The sequence below is a fragment of the Crocodylus siamensis genome, chromosome 3, assembly GCF_052110815.1.
Source record: "Crocodylus siamensis isolate JL-2025a chromosome 3, ASM5211081v1, whole genome shotgun sequence".
Classification (NCBI taxonomy): Eukaryota; Metazoa; Chordata; order Crocodylia; family Crocodylidae; genus Crocodylus; species Crocodylus siamensis.
Window position 1 is genome coordinate 28,012,258 of NC_143397.1, and position 20,561 is coordinate 28,032,818.

Below are 20,561 nucleotides of genomic sequence, written 5' to 3' on the forward strand. Positions count from 1 at the left end.
CAAGAACAGGGACAGAGGGGCAAGCTGTCCTTTCAGTGGACTATAATCAACTCTGTTGTACACATTGGCCATTAAGATAATAACAAGAGGAATAGCAGAGAGTACAAAGAGGAGCCCAGTGCATAAAGATACATATCTGTGATTGTGCGTAGCCATTACAAGTGCAAATGCAAGTCAACAGCAGATTTGTAATGATCAGTAAGCTTTTCGCCTAATATCCCCAAAAGCTGTTATCCCTTGTCTGGCTGCCTCAGAGGCACCTAGTGAACCGCACTCTCCTGCAGCATGATTTTATGTACCTAGCTGCAGAATACCAGTATGCACATTTTTCTACAGAAGACAAAAAAATCTTGGGGCCATGAAGGCCCCACAAAATGCCTCTTTGTTGGCCTCATTATCATATCAGCTGTTTAATTATTTCTGAGGGAGCTCTATCTGTTTATGTCCAAAATGAGAGCAAGAGTACAAACGAGGAGGGGGAAGAAAGAGAGAGAGGGGGAGAAAAGAGAGAGGGGATAGGGAAAGAGAGAGAAGCTCCAAGGCGACTGGAAGCATTTGCATTCTAGGACTGCCCTGCTTCCCCAGCACACAGATTTCTTGCAGATGTGGGGTGGGGGGCCAGCGGGGGGGATGACGGGAAAATGGCAAATTACTTTAAAGTTCAGTACGCTCCCACACTGAGCACAGCACATGCCCAAAAGAGGCAGTGCACTAGTTGCACCCAGTTTTCCCAACATCTGTATAGATCAGGTGCTTCAGGGGGCTTTTTTGGCACTTTGATAATAGCCAGTTCAATCAGCTTTAGCTAAAAGCACCAAAAAGCCCCAGTGAAGTGCCTGATCTATACAGATGCTGCAGAACTGGGTTGAAGTAATGCACAGCTGTTTCCAGTAAAGCACACTTTTTCCCTATGTCTCTCAGCAACCACAGTGACCAGCAGCACCTCACCTTATGGTTCTTATACATTGATATGACAAGGTTACTTTTTATTTGATCAAAGTAGGCATTTACATGCTCTGGGGTGCTCGCTAATTGAAGCACCTATCCTAAAACATAGGGACACAGATTTTTGGATGGAAAACGTTTTTAGGATTTTATTATACTATTTTGTTACTATTCATTCATTATTATAACTTTTCACTTCCCTATATTATACTTCTGTACCTTCTTATGGGTAGAAAATTTCATCTTAACATGTTCCACCAAAACACAATTTATCAGTTGAATCAGTTCCTTGAAAGCAGAGCTCCTCCTGTCACAGGGTAATAGCACGGATCATTTCAGCATCTGAAGATAGAGGATAGGACAGACAAAGTTTCCTCATGTGCTTTGGAGAGGGTTTGTAAAGCAGAGGAACTTTACACAGGCGCATATCTAGGAGGGGTGCAGAGGCAGTTTCACCCCACTTTCACAGTGAAGGTCACATGCCAGTAGCTCCACTTCCCCATGACTGAGTCCCCTGAGGTGTCCAGCCCCAGGAAGGAATGGAACACGAGGAGGACAAAGCAGGATGAAGGAGGACCCACGTGCTGCTGTCTCTAGCTGACCCAAGGGCAAAGGAAACCCCAGGACTGCTCCTGTCCTGCTCTACCTGACAACTATGGGGGGTGGCTGTATAGGATGCTGGGGCAGTGCCAGGGTTGAGTCTCTGCTTCTTCCCTCTCCATCATGGTTCCCCCACTGGCCTGGGTGCTCCAGCCACGGGGAACAGCTATGTGAAGTGCCAGGCAGAGGAGGATGGCAGTGTCAATCCTCCTCCTCCAATACCTGCTTTTAGACTGTGGGGGGGAGGCACACAGGGAGCAGGCAGGGAACACAAACACCTAGAAGGCAGGGGAGAGGGGACCTCTCCTGTGGCACCAGTGGCATCTTTTGCATCCCTTCCCCTTCAAATTCCTACATCTGCCCATGCTTACATCTATCTAAGCTACTCCCAACCCCCTACTCAAAGGACTCCCCCAGCAAAGCTGCCTAATGTAGTCTTTTCTACAAGGACTGGAAAAACATGATGGGTTCAGTCCACTTGCACCAACATGGGAGTCCTTCTATTTACTATATTGTGAGGCCCCATAAGTGTGACTCTTCAAGATGCAATATCTGTCCATATTCCACAAACAAACCTTCTTCCTCCCAGGTATGGAGGTCTTTTGCCAATATGGAGCCTGGTAGCAAAGAACCAGCCCACTTTACCCTTTATGCCTTTGTAAAGGGACACTAGACTTCACCAGATGCTTTAAGCTAAAATATTCCAGACTTGAGCCTACAGAGTGCAGGAGTATCAAGGGTGGACTATATATGGATGGCACATCTTAAAGAACTAGAACAATTGGTTAATTATGTTTCTGCAAGTGTTCATGTAAATTCCTTTCCTGGAGAGTTACAAACAATAACCAGATGAATGTGCATGCCTACATGAAGACTGCAGCACAACTTTTCCCAAAGAAGCATTCGATTTCAATACTGGGGAACAGTGCTTTCCAAGGTGGGGCTTAAAAACCCAAGTTAGAGCTTTAATACATCTCAGATAGATATACCTCTTAAGGAAGTTCCAGGTGCTGCCTCAGGCCTAGTGGAGTAAATGTCGATCTACGCCAACTAGCTTCTAACAATTTACTGCAACTAGACATACTTTAAGGGGGTCTGGGTTTAAGCAGCTTAACCTTTTAAGCTGTCCACAGAGACATAAGTTTAACTGCTTTTCACTACCTCAGGCAAAAATGTGAGATAGAGCCTAAGGATGACCATACCTTGACAAGCGACTCACATATGAAGGTGTTATCATAAGCACCTGTAATTTCTAGTTCTTATGATGGATGCAGTTTCCACCAGGAGTGGTGTTTGAACAAGAAGGAAAAGTAGGCAAGAGCTCACATGGGTTCTCATTAAGACTGCTAGAAATGCACAAAGATCCCAGAGAGGAGAAAGGTCCCTAAGTGAAGTGCCAGGAAGAGAACATGTGTAAGGTACTCTAGAAATTAGTCAAGTGACAAATCAGTCAAGTGCAAGAAAACTATATCCATGGAGGAATGTCAATGTAATATGCTGATTTAGATCCTAACTCTATCCCTGAAGTTAAGGGTAGGCTGTAAAGTGCAGTGCAGTCCTGCATGGAGATACTCAAGCAAACAAGCTCTAAAAGAGAAGCAGAACTAATCGGTTTAGGTCCAGTGTCACACTAATGCAGTTATGCTACACTTCTGGAAAGCTAACTTGGGCATCTCTACATTACACCATACGAACACACACCAAGAGACAGTGAGGGACAGAATTGCTCAGAAAATATTTTCTCTGTCCTGAAACTATTTTTAAGATTTCCATATTATTCCCAGTCCATATTAGGACCAAACGAGTTTTTTAAAAAAACAGAATTAAGGGCAACATCTCACCTTCACATAGACAGCATATCTTTCTAGTTAGGACATTCATCTGAGCCCGAGTTTACCACATTCCCAACTATCTGATCTGGAACAGAATCATGAACCTAGGTCTTCCACATCCCAAGCGAGTGCCCTAATCAGCAAGCTGCTCTAACTATCCAGGGTTAAGTCTCTGTGTCATGTTCTGCACTGAGTATACAAAGATGAACAGGCTCAGGAAATAGGCGGACGAGAACCTGACGGTGTTTAATACTGAAAAATGCAAGGTTCTCCACCTTGGGAGGAAAAACCTACAGAATCCTTATAGGCTCGGTAGTGCTATGCTGGCTAGCACTATGGATGAAAAGGACTTGGGCGGTCATGATTGACCACAGGATGAACATAAGCCTTCAACGTGATGCTGCGGCTAGTAAAGCTAGCAAAATGCTGGCTTGCATCCAGAAATGCTTCTTGAGCAAATCCCAGGACGTCATTCGCCTGTTGTACTTGGCCTTGGTGAGGCCGCAGCTGGAGTACTCATGATTCCCTATTACAGCTTGTGGGCAAAATTCGAAATGCGCTGAAACAGCGAAACAGTTTTAACAAAACGAAACATAACAGTGCTTTGAAACAGCTAAATGAAGCACTGTCCCTTCAAAGCAGAAGTCGAAACAAAACAGTGCTGTTTCACCCAGCCCTACTTTACAAATGGCAATGTGCCATGTAAGTGTGTATAAAGCCAGTCCAGTGGTATATTACAAAGGACGTAGGACAGACAGAAGGAGGCTGATAGGACAGCACAGAGAAGCCTGAGAACACAGAGGAAAATACCTGAGAAGGAATTAAACAGGAGGAAGAGAGAAAGACGCAAGATATTTGATTAGATACCCTCTCCTGAGGTTAGTCAAGAAGGCTCATACCAGAAACCCAGATCTTCATGGTGGATGAAACAGGAGGGCTATGGCCTTTGTCCAATTAACCTAATTGTAGTAGCACCTAAAAGCATTCTGAATTTTCATACTACCTGCTTAAACTGGAACTACAGCATTCCAGTATTACCTAGATATGAGAGTACAAATGGCCTAAGTGAAAATCATAACTCTATTGGACACTAAACACCATAGGCTAAACAGAGATGGTTGTTTCATGACTCAGTCATAATCTAACTAGCTTCTCCTTCAACCTCTCAGTGCTTCACAGCCAACAAAGATATTTTCCCTTCTGAGTGGTCTTATACTTTTACATAATTAGTTTATCTCAAGTCAGTTCTTACCTTACTTTGAAGCTACTTCTCTGTTCCTAGTTCACAGCTCTTCTTTAAATGCTTGTTTTCCTTCACATATGGAATTAACATGAGCTGTCTGATATTTACTTAGGTTGCACTTGCTCCTTCCCCAGACCTGAAGGGCACTTTGTGGAATATCTCTCTACCAACTACACAGTCGGTCCAATAAAAGATATCACCACAAAAAAATAAAAGAGAAAACCTGGTTTCTAAACATTAGAGTATGATATTTCTGACTGACAAATTGTTGACAGAGATCTATGCAGTGTCAAACTTTTGTCAATTGCACTCAAATTGGCAGTGGTGAAGACAGGCATTGTGCCTTAATCATGAACAAATCAGCATTATCTTATCATTCAGTCATACTGTCAACAGAGGAGTCCCTAAAGAGAGCAGCTGTGTCAATGTTTAATCAGCACTTAGAAAGTTAGAGCAAATGTTGGAATTTGGTGTTTCAGGCCATCAACTTATCAGTTGGTCTAATAAAAGATATCATATCTACCCAAAGAACCTTGCCTACCTATGTCCTTAGCCCAACATGGCTACAACCAAAAACCCAGGACATCAAGGAAACATCCAACATCACTATGTAGTTCAACTCAGATACTTACAAAAAACAGCAAATAACACACAACCACCATCTTATTAGAATAATTTTAAATGACTGCCCAGGCATTAGGCCTTTGTCAGACAGTATGAAAAGAATTGTAGAGAGCAGAAATTGAGAGGTAGTTAGCTGTACTAGTCTGAAATTAGGTGAAAGGCAAGGTAAAGCTGCATCTTATTTTATTCATTACCTGTGTTCTCTGCAAAGTAGGGGGTACCCTATGAAAACTCATGCATCTCCAAAATAGTTAGTTTATAAAGGTGCAACTATACTCTGCCATCTGCCCAGCTTCAGACTAACACAGCTAACTACCTCATTCTGCATACAGATTTCACAGACATTAGGGCTGCAAGGGACCTCGCAAAATCATCAGGTCCATATAACAAACCCTCAAAGTCTGAGCAGCAATTCATGAAACACCTTCTACAAATGTCACACCTGCAGAAAAGAATTAGAATGATCTTTGCCCTTAACTCTCATTAACCACCTCTGGTTGCATTAGAAGCCATACCTCCAAAAGAGGATGGGAGGAGATATACAAAAATCTACATAACAATAATTACCAGTATCATTTTAGACTGTAATCTTGAATTTTCAGGAAAAGAAAGGTTCAAACAAATTGGCAAGTGATAGCAAAACTCCCAGGAACACATATGGTATACATATGCTACATATAACAGGGCAGAAGGATGCTGCTGCCCAGCACAGGCCAGAGTTTGCGCTCTACAGTGGAGGAGAGCACAACAGAGGGGACGAGTGGCATGGTGCAGCTCTGTGTCCTGAGCTCCCACGCTGGATCAGATCTCTTTGTGGGCCAGATCTAGTCTGCACACCATAGTCTGCTAACCCCCACTATATAATGATGCATCACGGATTGGACATTCTGTCCCAGTCAGTAACAAAACAATGTTGTTACAGAAAGAATACAATGTTGCTGGAGGCACCATTTGATAGGAGTCATGTCATCATTGCAACTGTGTCTTAGGCCAATGGCTTAGCCATATTCAAATATAATTAACATTATATTTCCCAGCAGTTTTATTTACCAAACTAACACTGCTGCTGGATACTACTGAACAACTATTATGTCCCATTCAAAAAGTGGCTACACTTCCATGGGTATATAAGCATTTTTCTTTGTAAAGCAAGTTAAGTGCTTTGGAATGTTTTATCATCATCATGGATAGTTTCTTTTCAAATAAGCAAGGTAAATAAAATAAAAAAGTGTCAGATTGAGGTTTAAAACATTCCCTGCTAACTGCTTTACAAAAAAGGAAATCCAATAGTATAAAAACATTTTCAGTAGTAACAACAGTTCTGTGGTGAAGCTAGGAAGTTCTTCCAAAATTGCTCCAAAATAGCAATACCAAATATAGCTGAAGGAAAAGACATGGGGATTGTCCACAGTAAAACAAGACCTTACCCAGCCTGAAGTGCATGAACCTTGTGTAACCTTTGGGGGATTTGTGTCAGTTTCAAACAAGAGTGAGCCTGAGGAACTCACAAGTGATCCCTTCAAAATAAAATTAACATTATTTCCAATATAAGACTAATCACAGCTCATTTATAATTCTACAGAACTATAATTCATATAAACAGATTTACAATTATAATTAATAGTATAAGAACACATGAACACTTACCCTGCATTATTACTGACTGCAGTTAGTCCTTTGACTCCAGTCTTCAATAAGCCCCCAATAAGGTTCTCTGGAATTCCACACAGCCCAAAACCTAGGCAACATACAAGTAAACAAGGGATGTGACAACCATTCTGGCCCAATTAGATTCATCCTAAGACGTGAATATATGCAGTATATAGGCTGGAGGGGGAAAACCACAAAAAAATCATCACAGACTGACCTGAAGGGACTAAAACTGCTTCCAGGTGAACAAGCTGTTTAATTCTTACAGAAAACGTCATTCAGAACAGAAGTTAAAGGCTCTTTCCAATAAGGGACTCGGGCACCTCAATTCTGCATAAACCAAACCCCATGCCCTCCAGTCGGCTGCCTAATGCAGGCTATACATATACTACAAAGGCACCTCCCTGTTTGACTTGAAATCACTGTAGCTGCTGAGCGTGCTGCTTGGGTGCATGCCCAGAACTTTCCCAGCGTGAGCAGCTCAGCACATACCCACGGATCAAGAAAGATCCAAAAACTAGGCTTTCTTCTGCCAAAGCCCCGTAAGAGCGCCAGTCTGGTAGGCAAGCTCACACCATACTGAGCAGACACAGGGAATTCCTTACAAAAATGCTTGCTTTGGGCAAGGAGGCTGGGTTCTGGTTCTCACCTGGTATAACAGATTTGCCATACAAAGAAGTGAAAAGCCTATGAAACTCCCCAAGCCTGAGGCTTGGAGAGTTTAAACCCACATTTCCAAGCTACTTGGAAAGCATCCTAGCCACCAGGCAATGTAAGTCAAATAGAACCATCTCTACCTTTCCTGTTGAAGTAGCAGCACATAATTCAAGATTTGCTGGGAGGCAAAGGGAAAGGAGAAAGACAAAAACAGGAACCAGACTCCAGGTCCCTCCCCTTCCAGGAGATTCTACCCATTAAGATACAATACAGCTCCTTCTTGCTTCCTCTTCTAGCTCCAAATCCCTTGAATTCTGTGTTGCTCAGTGGCCCAACTTCAACAAAAAGTGTAGAGTCTGGGTCTTAGGGCTCCCTGCATATGGGTGGGAGATGTTGGTTTGAAACTTCTAAAGGTAAGGAGAGAATTGAATCTTCCTAGGTGAGTGGTGTAACCACCAAGCCAATGCATAAAGCTTAGGCAGTATCCCCACCACCACTTGAAAAGAAAACAGCAAGTCCTACTCATACAGATATATCTATAAATATCAATAATAGATATCTATCTTTATCTAGATATTATATTAGTTGTTATAACATTAGTTATTAGTGGCTACCTTCAAGGGAGGATCCTGAGGTCTTGACTTGGAGTGGAAGATGGTACCTGGCTGCACCTCTAAATTAGGTGGCTATGCCATGCAGAGAGTGTAGGTTTTGGACTCACTCCTGTCCTGAGAGATTCCCTACTTGTTAGTTATAAGCAGCTTCCTGCTGCCAGTCCTGGCAGTTTTGGATCCTGATCTGAGAGTGCATCCACACCACACACTAGATCCAAAGCTAACTCCAAGTGAGCTAGCTCAGGACTAGAAGCAGCATAGCTGTGGTAGCTCCCTGTCAGCTAATTTACACAATTCTCACACACACAGTGTAAGGGCTCTGGATTCCTCTGAGTGGGTCCAGAAAGTCATATGTTGTAGTGTCTGAGTTTTTTATATTGAATCCAGTCCTAAGACTTCAACTATGCAACTCCCCTGCCCATGAGAATGCCTCTTCCCTGATCTCTGCTGTGGCTTCCCCTCTTCTGCAACATCAGTCACACTTTGTGTTAGTTTCAAACAAGAGACAGTTCTTCCTCCTTCCCCTGCCCTGCCCCTCTCCCTTCCCCCATAAACACACACTTCCAATCCAGTCAGGTTTCATTCCTGGAAACTCTTTGTGTGTCAGACTGATGTCTGTTACAAAGATGCAAATTCTGATCCCAGTTACTTCAGATGATCATCATGTTTCTCATCTTGGTGCCTATTATTTCTGTACTCTGGTCAGAAACCCTTTTACCCCCCCTCCACCCCCAAAAAACCCCAAACACCTTGTGAAAAGCCATTCCTCCCCTCCATGAAACTTTCCAGCTACAATGCCAACTACCCATTCTATCTTTACTGGAGATTGTAAACTCTGAAAGCCACAAATTATCTTCTTAGGCATAATCACTGAACTATGGCATTATGCACAGTATAAATCCTTTTATAAAATGTGCATTCCCCTTTGACTTAGCTGTTATGAATTCATGGGATCTATTTTTCTGAAGTTATTACATGCACTCCTTAAAAAACAATTTTACCCAGTCTTCTACTTACAAACTTTGTCAAGATTACGTATGCATTTTTGGCCTCTAAGTACATATAAACGTGTACACTTGTAATATGATACAAAGATACAAAGCATCACCAATCTGGTAGTAAACAGAAACTGTAGCATTAATAAAACCTAGATCAGTCTTAATAAGTAACAGTATCCATATTCATAACAGTGTGGACTTTCAAAGGTAAAAAGAAATAAACATTTAGACTCAAGTTTTGAAAAACATCCAAGCCCCACAGAAAGTAAATAAAATTTAAGTTTGAAGATAAAAATCCAGGTATCAGTTGACACCTGTACCACATTGTTCACATTAGGTAACAGGCACAGAGAGTCTTATGATCTGTTTAAGGTCATATTAAGTCAGGTACAATGCTTAAAAAAAAGGTACTCTATTAGAAATTGGATCTTTCAAATTAGTCAATTAAAATAATTGAGAGTACTGACAGGATAAGCAATTTCATCCATGAGGGAATATAAAATTAATTATTTGCGATTAATACTTACCACCAACAAGTAGTGTGGCCCCATCAGGTATGTCTTTTACTGCTTCTACCGGATCAGTATAGAACTTGGTGTTCAGCTGATTGCTGGTAGAAAAATAGCAGCTGCAGCTCTGTAAAACCAGTACAGGAAGCCAGCATGAAGCACGTGACTATTTTGAATTGCTCCTCTTATACAGAGCATCCTATAAAATGTGTAGTGGGGGATAATGGATACGACTAGACTACTACCAGTACTAACTGTACTACTCCAAGTGCAGATTAAGGGCTAAATCCTGTTCCATGTACTCATATCAGCGATGCACATGCAGGCATGTAACTACAGTTTTTGGTACAACTCTGGGAAAGCAGGTGTATATACCCACTGAACATGCTCAGTGGAACTGAACTCTGGCCAGGAAGGTATGCAATAACACACCCCTCCATTCAGGTACACACATAAGGCCCTGGAGACCCAGAACAAAACCCCATGAGGTTGCTGTAGGTCAGAAGGGGAGAAGGGTCCTCCCCTGTTTTAGCCTAATAGACTACTAGAGGGATTTTAAATTTGCAACTCCTGCTTTCCAGCACCAAGGCAGAAGTCTGGCATTATTCAAAGCCCTCTGGGTGAAGGAAGGCCTTGAATCTGGGTCTCTCTTTGATAAGTCCCAACTGCAGCAAAACTATTGAGCTACAACGTGAAAGTGCCTTCCTCTTTCACCACTACTGGCACCGCTGCCACCAGCTATGCCACAGGGCAATTCTATATCGTCAGAGGGCAAAACAGAATCTGAAACTTTGTGCAAGTGCTCAAAACTGCTGTATATGAACCATCTTGGCACACTAGATGGGATAAGTTTTATCCCTAAGTCTTTTTATTTTTGGAGGGGAATCTAGGTGAGACTCCAGCAACTCCAGGGAACCAGCATCCTACCTGATTCTGGAACTAACAAAGTACTGGCCTGGTCCTTGGTATAAGCAAGAGCAACCCAAGGACTTCTTGCATGTAGCCTTGAAGGTTATTCAAGTAGCCAGAATTTTTTTAAGCTTAAAACTAACCTAGTCAGAATACCTGTAGCTGAGGCCAAGGAAGATTCAGAGCCACTATGGTGGGAGCAGACTAGCCAGAGATTCACACAGGGCAAAACAATCCTCTCCATCAGAAAGTTATGTGCATGAAGAGATTTGCTGTACATATTCTAAATGTGTTTCCCCTCTATATGAAGCAAACTGGATATGTAAAACTGGAAATATACATAACTGAATGGCTGTAGTACTGCAATGGAGTCTATTTATGTGCCCAGACTCAGGTGCCAAAGAGCCTATACACTTACTCAAAGTATGGATTCACCTAATCTCAGTGCAATGCAATGTAAACAAAGCTCATTAACTACAGGAACAACCTGAACTAAGCTTTTAGTGCCTCATTAAGGCTCCTCCTCTTGTTTGTCCCAGTGCCTGATCCACAATCCTAAAACTAACAGGAACACACAGTTCAAAGCTACTTGAGCAACCTTGACACAGACGGCTTCTAGTCAATTAATGGACGTACAACTACCTCCATAGAAGACAGTATTATTAGAATTCCCTAAGCACTTAAGTGGGTTAAACTACAGGCAGATAACTGATATTTGGTACAAGGTAAGCAACAACCAAACAACTGGGACCAGTACCCTGTTTTGATTTGAGCAAGTTATGCAGGTGTCCAACATGCATGTAAATAGAGTACGAGGACACCAGCTGCAATCAACATTTAAGCCAGCCTGTCATACTGACACAGTCTGAGCTACAGGATACATGGCAAATAAAATATTGGTAAAGGTATTTCCACAAGTGGAGTTACTGTTGTGGAAGGGAATTTTGGAAGAGAAAAATCTTATTTATATACATTTTAAGATAGTGATTTACTTCTTCCCTAATGAGTTGTGTTCAATTTGAATTATAATCACTATCGTGGTATTTGGCCTACTTCTAAGACTTCAGAAAATAAAAACAGTAGTATTTACATGAAATATCAGGGAAAGCATCCTGATAGGATGGATGTGTCATGCTACCTCAAGGGGAGTGCAGAAGCTCCCTTCCGCTGGATTAGAACATAGATTTTTTTCTGTGCACACTGACTAAATTGTTGAACTCCAGACAGCATTGGACTAAAAAAAAATACAGTTAGGTCATGTTGCATTACAGTTACTTATTTAGAGCACAATGGTACTACAATGGCTGGCAGTATTATGTACAAGTCATCACACATCTTGACTTTTTTATGAACTTATGCCCAACAAAAGTCTACAGGCAACAACATATTTGGCTAAAATGTATATGCAATGGTAACAATAATAGCTTACCATAAGGTAAAACCTTTGTTAAGCAACCACTAAAGGATCTCTTAGAGACAGACTAATAATGATGTTCTTCTGTACAGAGCTTAGTGTGTGGCGTTGCTTTGACACAAATGGTGTCAGTGCAGAGGTGCCATGCTTTGAAACTAATATTTATTCCCGCCAATAACAGACTGCAAATACAGATCTTTTAACTTATGTGTATAATTCTTAAGTGTCCAGTAATAAAATTGTATGTTGCAGCTCCACACATGGCTAAAATACGGTTCTTGTTTCACTCAAGTAATCATCCATATCATTTCCCTTAGCTGTACATATCCTTATCTTACAGAACCATACCAAGATGAAACAAACTGAGATTCCCATTGTTAAATGCCCTTTGCTTCCATTGGAACTGTGAGCCTATCACTGATAATTTCCATTGTATCACTATGTCCTTAAATAACTGATTATAATAAGCAGCAGCTACTGGTGTCCAATACTGCCTACACTTCTGGTCAGCTGGGATCCAAAGAAAGAAATTCAAACCGGAACAGGTGCAGAGCAGGGATACTGCCACCATGTGCAGCGCAGAGAGGCTATCGTTCAGAAGAGCTGAGTGTAGTTGGGGAGGGGATTTGGCTGTTCTCTCTACAGCCATTAGGGGACAACCATCAAAAGAGGGAGAAGCAGCTGGCTGGCTCAAGAACAAGCACATATAAACAGAGAATGAATGAATGGAGACTGAAAAAGAAAAATAATCAAAGATGGCTTGCTCAGAGCAGTGAGGCTGTGGAACAGCCGGCTGTCGGAGGAATGGGATCACACAACCCAAGCTTGTTTCAAAATAGAGCTGGATTGAGCTTTTAGAACATGGTTGCCTGCGAGGACAAGCAGCAACACTGAATGACTGTGGGCCGTCACACAATGACAGAAAGCGAAGGCGGGAAGGGACCTCAGGAGGTCCCATCTAGTCCAACCCCGTGCTCAAAGCAGGGCCATCGCCAACTACATCCCACCAATCCCAGTCTCACGCAGGAGTTTAGGTGATGGACGAGATGGGAGGGTTTGGAGAGGGACGACCCTGCGTCACGCCCTTCAGCCCCGCTCCTCCAGGATCTGATGCCTCGGGCCCTTCCCGTGCCTTCCTGCCCCTCCTGTGAAAGTCCCACGGCTGTGCCGACCCGAAACCTACAGCCGGGCTCTCGCAGGCGCAGGACGCGGCTACACGGGCAGAGAAAGGCGTGCGCAGGAGGGAGAGCAAGGTCAGCCCGTGCGGCCCCGGCGCCATGGGGCGGGCGCCAGGCTCCCCGGCCTCTGCCCTTCACGCCCGGGGATGCCCGGAGGCTGCTCCCGACGAGCGGCGGCCGCCGGGCCCGTCTCCAGCAGGGACAGAGCGCTTCCTCCCGGGCCCGCCTGCAGCCGAGCTGGCGCCTGCAGGGCGCGGGCTGCGGCCGCCCTTACCTGGGCCTGGGCCGGGGCCGGGGCCGGGGCCGGGAGCAGCGCGCGGAGGCTGCGGGGGCGCGCGAGGAGCCGGGCCGCCGCCATGTCGGGCCGTGCAGCGCGGGCGAGGCCGGGGAGCAGCAGCCGGAGCCGCGGGCGCCGCAGTCACATGCGGGAGGCGGGGCAGGGGCTTGGCTGCGCCGGCCCCGCCGAGCTCCCCGAGGCAGGCGGGGGCCCGCGGTCACGACCCTGACGCTTTGCTGGGGTCGGCAGGGAGATACCGGCCTTGGCAGGAGCCGCCCAGCCACAGGCTGCCTGGAGTCGTGGAGCATCAAGGTCCTTGCAAAGGAGAGAGGGGCTTTGCCTGGGCTGGGATTGCTCAGAAGGGCTTGGGTGGATCGGGATGGGCCGACTCCTGCACTGCTGCCTGACTAGAAATGCTGCTGCCACCGCTTGGTTTTAGACTTTGGGTGGAGCAGGAAGCACAGCGGCAGCTGGGCCTACTGCAGAACCAGGGAAGCGCGGACAAGGCCGCCATCTCCTAAAAATGCAGGCTAGACCACTGGGCCAGCCTTCCTCATGAAGGCAGCAAAGTAGCTGACAATGTAGCTCAAGTTGAACAGTTGTGCAAACTTGCAATTTTGTCCCTAGTGATAGCCATACTATATTGAGCAGATTCTTGTTGGTGTTGGGTGGTGGAACCGGAGCTTGCTCCATCCACTCCATGCATTGACCTGGTATTACAGTGCTTCCAGGACCGGTGCAAAAAAAACAGGAAAAAAAAACACAAAAGTTTATGGTGGTTGGGTTCCATAGTGCTGATTACACCGGAGGAAGCACAGCGGGGTGCAGCTGCAGGGGTGTGCACCCCCCATCCACCCCTGGAAGTGAGGCACAAAGTGATGCACGCCATCTGGCAGCAGGAGTATCTACTGGTAAAGCTCCCTGCTTGCTGCCAGCAGAGCTGCGCTACGGCTCCCCGACACAGCCTCTGCTAACGCTGCCTTTTGAAAGAGCGGTGTCTGCAGGACAACTGCCATTTACTGGGTCACACCATAGTGCCCCCATCTTGCCTTGTGGCACTGAGCAGATGCAGAAAGGGAGAATGAACTGGATATGACAGCAGAAACTTCCTGTGCTGGAAGAAGAGTGATTGTGCCCAAAAGCTTGCTAAGAACTTTTTTCCACTACTGAGTTGGCCTAATAAAAGATATCACATCTACTCAAAGAACCTTGCCTGCCTAGGTATGGCCAGCGTTTTTCCCCTGTCCCTCTTCCACTTACAGCCTCCAGCATTTAAGATCTAGGAAGTTCAGATTCGGAGACTGTGCCCTTCACTCAACAACTACCAGTGCACTTTTCTTCCAAGAATTTGTCTAATCCCTTTTTGAAACTGGCAAACCTGTCAGTGGCCACAGCAGCTGGTGGCAATAAGTACCATGATTTAATTGCACACCAAATGGTTGGCACAAGCACCAAATCAATCACCACATCTCTGACCCTCCAGTCAGTCAACCAGGATTTAACTGGCCATGTCATTATTGGGCACTTTTCAACCATTTTCAAACTGGACAGGGTCGCTATGCCTCAAACCTATACCAATGAGGCCTCCGCAATGACAAGTTCAGCCCATGGCCTACATTTCATAGTTTCATAGTAGTTTCATAGTTTCACAGGGAAATTACTGGCCAGTTAGTCTTACCTCAATCCCGGGTAAGCTCTTTGAAAAAATTATCCTGGCACACATCCAGGAGGGCCTTGCGGGGGAATGCATGCTCAGGGGCAACCAACATGGGTTCATCAGTGGCAGGTCTTGTCAGACCAACCTGGTGGCCTTTTACGATCAGGTCACCAAATCATTAGACGCAGGGGTTGCTGTGGATGTAGTCTTTCTGGACTTCCGGAAGGCTTTCGACACTGTCTCTCACCCTGTCCTCATCAAAAAGCTGGGAGACTGTGGTGTCGATGCCCACACGGTCAAATGGGTCGCCAGCTGGTTGGAGGGCCGCACCCAGAGGGTGGTAGTGGATGGGTTCTTCTCGACCTGGAAGGATGTGGGCAGTGGGGTTCCGCAGGGCTCGGTCCTCGGGCCCGCACTGTTCAACATCTTCATCAGTGACTTGGATGAGGGGGTAGAAAGCACCCTGTTCAAGTTTGCTGATGACACTAAGATGTGGGGGGATGTGGGTGCACTAGAAGGGTGCAATAGGCTACAAGCTGACCTTGACAGGTTGCAACGGTGGGCGGATGAGAATAGGATGGGGTTTAACACTGATAAGTGCAAGGTGTTGCACATGGGGAGGAAGAACCGGCACCACACTTACAGGTTGGGGAACTCCCCTCTTGCCAGCACGGAGACGGAAAAGGATCTTGGAGTCGTCATTGACTCCACGATGAACATGGGCCGGCAGTGTGGGGAGGCAGTCAGGAAGGCCAACCGTACCCTGTCATGCATCCACAGATGCATCTCGAGCAGGTCCAGGGAGGTGATCCTCCCCCTCTATGCGGCGCTGGTCAGGCCACAGCTGGAGTATTGCATCCAGTTCTGGGCGCCGCACTTCAAGAGGGACGTGGACAATATGGAAAGAGTTCAGAGGAGGGCCACTCGTATGATCAAGGGTCAGCAGGGCAGGCCTTATGAGGAGAGGCTACGGGACCTGAACCTGTTTAGCCTCCACAAGAGAAGGTTAAGGGGGGACCTTGTGGCCTGCTACAAACTGGTCAGGGGGGATCAGCAGGTATTGGGGGAGTCCCTGTTCCCCCGTGCGCTGCCAGAAGTGACCAGGAATAACGGTCACAAGCTGGCGGAGGGTAAGTTTAGATTAGATATTAGGAGGCGCTACTTCACAGTCAGGGCGGCTAGGGCCTGGAACCAGCTTCCAGGGGAAGTGGTGCAGGCTCCTAGCCTGGGGATTTTTAAAAGGAAGTTAGATGAGCACCTTGCCGGGGTCATCTGACCCCGGTGCTCTTTCCTGCCAAGGCAGGGGGTCGGACTAGATGATCTACCTAGGTCCCTTCCGACTCTAGCTACTATGAAACTATGAAACTATAATGAGGCCTCCGCAATGACAAGTTCAGCCCATGGCCTACATTGTTGACTCATGTCCGTTTACTATGTTACCTGCTAGCCTTCAAGCTCTTCACACTGGTGATGACCTCACCAACTGCATATGCTAAATAATTAAAATAAAAATTTATGTGAAAAGAACTTCCTTTTGTTCATTTTAAACTTACTACCTACTCATTTCATTTTATGACCCCTAGTTCTAGGGCCTAGCACTAGTTTGAGGAGTCTTTCCAGTAGCTGCTGCCTTCTCAGGCTGCCATGGGCTCTGCCAGGAGGACTGCTGCTCTGGAGACAGGCTGAGTCCCCAGAAGGGCATGCACACTGGCAGTTTGGGGATGGCAGCTGGGCCTACTGCAGAACCAGGAACGTGCAGACAAGGCCACTGTCTCCTAAAAATACAGGCTAGCTCAGCACAACTGGGCCATCCTTCCTCTTGGAGGCAACAAAGCAGCTGACTGTGGCCCAAGTTGAACCATAGCCTTCATGGTGCTTGGGCTCCATAGTGCTGTTCCCCACCATTGCTGTTCCACTTTCCTTAACTCATGTCAGTAAGTCTCAGATTCCAAGACCATCTGTCACAGCCATATGACATGCAGCCTTCCATAGGTTGCTACTATTAAATTAAACGCCTGTGGCATACCACTGCTACTATCAAATACCTCTCTTGATGTTCAGGGAATATTTTACCCCTTCAGAAACGACGTCAGAAAACAAAAAGTGAAAGAACATTTTGGGAAGGGATTGATTCACACAACAAAGTGCTGAGGGCAAACCACAAAATGACAACTGGAAATACAGGCTGTCGTTCCTAAGGAATGTAAAAGCAGAACTGACTTTCAACATTTCTGTCTGGCTTTTTTCAATGCAGTGTGCCACTGTTGCTGAAATTCTAGAGGCAGACCCCTCTTAAACTCATTTGTCCTGCTATATTTCTTATCTGAAACTGAGAACAAGAATACTTGCTATGTTTCATTTTATACTTATTTCTCATCTCCATTACTAATGTATGTGCATTTACATCATGTGTAGAACATTTCAAAGTCCATTTCAGTTCTAATTTCAAAACTAGTGCAAAGTACCCAGGATTTTGAATAGTTAAGAGTCAGAAGGTCAGTATTTTATGCACTTACCATGTGGATTCTGCCACAGGCTTAGGTAAGAAAAGTCACTAGCACAAAATAATGCTTATTCAAATGGTCCTGTGATGCAGTCCTTTTACCATTTTTAGTTTTTAAATAACCTTATTCCTGCTCTAAGTGGTATCTTAAAGGGCAGAAATAATACAGATTCAAAGAAACATACTATGTATAGCAACTTAGTTTTGTTCCTCCATGTACTCACTCACATCGGGATCACTAGGGTTGTTCCTCTGTGTTCTCTCTTGGTCAATGTAGTTCTTTGTGTATAATAAAGCATACTGTTGAGGTTTTGTCTGCGCTGCTGACAGTGGTGCTTGTGCTAGTTCATCCTTGGAGATGTCAGTGTTACACAAAGAACAGACCACAAGGGTCAGTCTGGTTTATTACTTACAAAACAACCTAACAGGATGGGCCCCAGGGGCAGCCATGAAACCCCCCTCTCCCCAGCCTGTTGCTGCCTTAACCCTGCCCTGCTTGCCCACTTGGGCTTCACAGGGTCTCCCCTGATACCTCACTTGTGCCATGGCTTGATGGTACAATGAAGTGGGGAGGCTGCTCTCAGAAGTACTCTTCTTCTTTGGGCTCAACTTGGCCCACATGATTCAGGGTTCCAGCCCCACTGCTCACAGCCTGGGGTTGACACCTCTGGACATGAGACTGAAATCATAGCCTCTATCTTGTGGCCTATAGCCACACCCAGGCCTTACAGGTGTGACTCCATATAAATTTAGAGAGGACCCTTTAGCCCCCACACCTTTGTCCGGGCTTCAGTTTTCCCTGCTTTAGTCCTTTTTCTCTGGCTGCACCCTTCAGCCCAGATCCACTACCCTGGACCTCCTCCCTATCTTGTTCTCTGGGCCCCTAGCCCCATTTCATATGCTGCACTAGATCCCTGGGGTCCCTGACCCAGGCAAGACTACTTCTGTTTTTTTGACAGCCCCTCACCCTTTACTAGGCTGAGCCCCCCTGAGTCCCTGACTCTGCAGAACTGTTACCTCCAGCCTGTAAACTGTTTGGTTTTAACTGCATGCAGCACACTGGGTCCCAGAACCAAGAAGGACTCCTTATTTAGGCTTTAGCTTCTCCTACTTCCAGGGTACTTTTCAGGCACCCTCACCTATGGCCTCCATACCATTCTCATCAGACACACACAGTCCTCCAGTGTTCTGCCAGCTAGAAGTCACTCAAAGCCTGTCCTGGCTCTCCCAGGGTCCCAGCAAACATCTGTCCTGCAGCTGCTGGTTCTTGCAGCTTCCCCAGGTCCCTATATTGCCTAGGTTTCCCCTGGTATAGCCCAGGCCAACAAGCATTCTGTTCTCAGCAGCAGTCAGGGCCAGACTGAACTCTCTGGTTGAGGGTCCAGGCTTTCAGCAGGCTGGTCTTTACCATGTTTGATCACATGGGCTTCTCCTTGGCCAGGGTTTTTTAATTAGTCCAGTACTCCATCTGTCCTCATGTGTTGGCAGCCACTGCTCTCTCTCCTGCTGCACTTTAACTCCTTGTGGTTTCCCCTGGCTGCATGTTACTCTGCAACTGGCCCTACTTACGGCTCTTTGATTCTGGCTTCCCACTTTCTAAGTAGCAGGGGATTGGGGTGCCTGCTACAAGCATCAACTCACTAGCATTCCTGTCCAAAAGGTTACAAGATGTTAGGAGGACTGTGTGTGTGTGACCTTGATGTTTATGAGTTGTCTGTCTTACCACAAGCATGTCCCCTAGACCTAGTTCAGATTCTACAAGTGTTTGTCCTTCTTGTATACATGAATTGATAGCATTTTGTGTATTTATATAACAGACATCAACACCTTGTTGGTGTTTGGGGGGTTCGGGGCAGGGGGAAGGACTGAACTGAATCCTTCTTTCTTTTTCAGGCATCACTTGGAGCAGGAACAATGTTATTTTTAGAAAATGGAAATGATAGAGCATGCTTTGTATTTTCGTTCTTGCTGTGACAGAAACACAGTAGCAGAACAACTGCATCATGTGATGATCTGAACAGGCACTCTTCTTCAGGGTGAAGTTTTCCTACCCAAACATAGAGTCTAAGTGCCTGGCAGAGACCACATGTTCTGTGCACAGAATGCTGAAGGTGTAAACATTAACTATTCAAAATCTAGGACACTTTGCATTACAATCTTTTAAATTAGCACTAAAAAAGCTTTGAAACTTCTGTAGGCAGCCAAGGACATGATACAAAAATACACATACAAATGTAGCTGTGACAAGAGAAAGAAATGCAAATTTAAACAGAACAAGGGTTACCAAGTGTAACAAGTTGCAGACAAGAAATTATAAGAACTGATTGTACCAAAACAGCTGCATGTCTTAAGAAATACAGCCCAGAGATGCCCCCACTCTAGAAGATCAGCAGCTATAGCACACTAGAAGGCAAAAGGGCCAGAAAGAAATGTTGAAAGTCATTTCTGCTTCAACAGTCCTTATGGTCTATCACTACATGACTTTTACTCCCAGTTTCTCAATTTGTGGTTTGCCTTCAGAGCTTCATTTTATCTTTTCTGAAATGTTCTCACCATTTTTTTTGCTTTGTTTCAGAAGGTATAATATATTCATGGTCATTATTCACCAAACATCAAGGAAAATGTTTAATATCAATATTGGCTGTGCACACCCCATAGCTGTCAGAGATAGTCTTGAAAGCTGAGACTTTTAATATCATGAGTTAAGGAAAGTTTAGCTTCTCAAAGTGAGTGCTGACCTCCTCTAGTGCAGTCAGCAATGGCAAGGAAAGGCCCTATGTGAAGTCCAAACACATTCAGAAAGCTGAAATTAAGCCAACTCAAAGTCAGCAGTTTGCTTCCTTAGGGAGAATAAACTGAATTTTATTAGTACATGTTTAGAATTATGAATCCAAAAAGATAAAGCCAGTAAGGAAATACAGATCGCCTGAGCGAGGGACTAGCATAAGAGG

The 20,561-nt window shown here is 45.2% G+C and overlaps 1 protein-coding gene and 1 pseudogene across 1 annotated transcript in view; one reads left to right on the top strand and one right to left on the bottom strand.

Moving 5' to 3' along the window:
- The window catches only part of OXCT1 (3-oxoacid CoA-transferase 1), a 121,704-nt gene extending 108,027 nt beyond the window's left edge, over positions 1 to 13,677 (bottom strand). Inside the window, exons 1-3 of the mRNA XM_090038003.1 lie at positions 13,448 to 13,677; positions 9,691 to 9,799; positions 6,892 to 6,982 (exon numbers count right to left, since the gene is read on the bottom strand). Coding sequence (XP_089894129.1) covers positions 6,892 to 6,982; positions 9,691 to 9,799; positions 13,448 to 13,531 — 284 coding nt within the window. The 5' untranslated portion in view covers positions 13,532 to 13,677. The remainder of the gene's footprint in view (positions 1 to 6,891; positions 6,983 to 9,690; positions 9,800 to 13,447) is intronic.
- Positions 13,678 to 14,079: 402 nt separating this feature from the next.
- LOC149868116 (U2 spliceosomal RNA) lies at positions 14,080 to 14,197 on the top strand (annotated as a pseudogene).
- Positions 14,198 to 20,561: the final 6,364 nt, after the last annotated feature.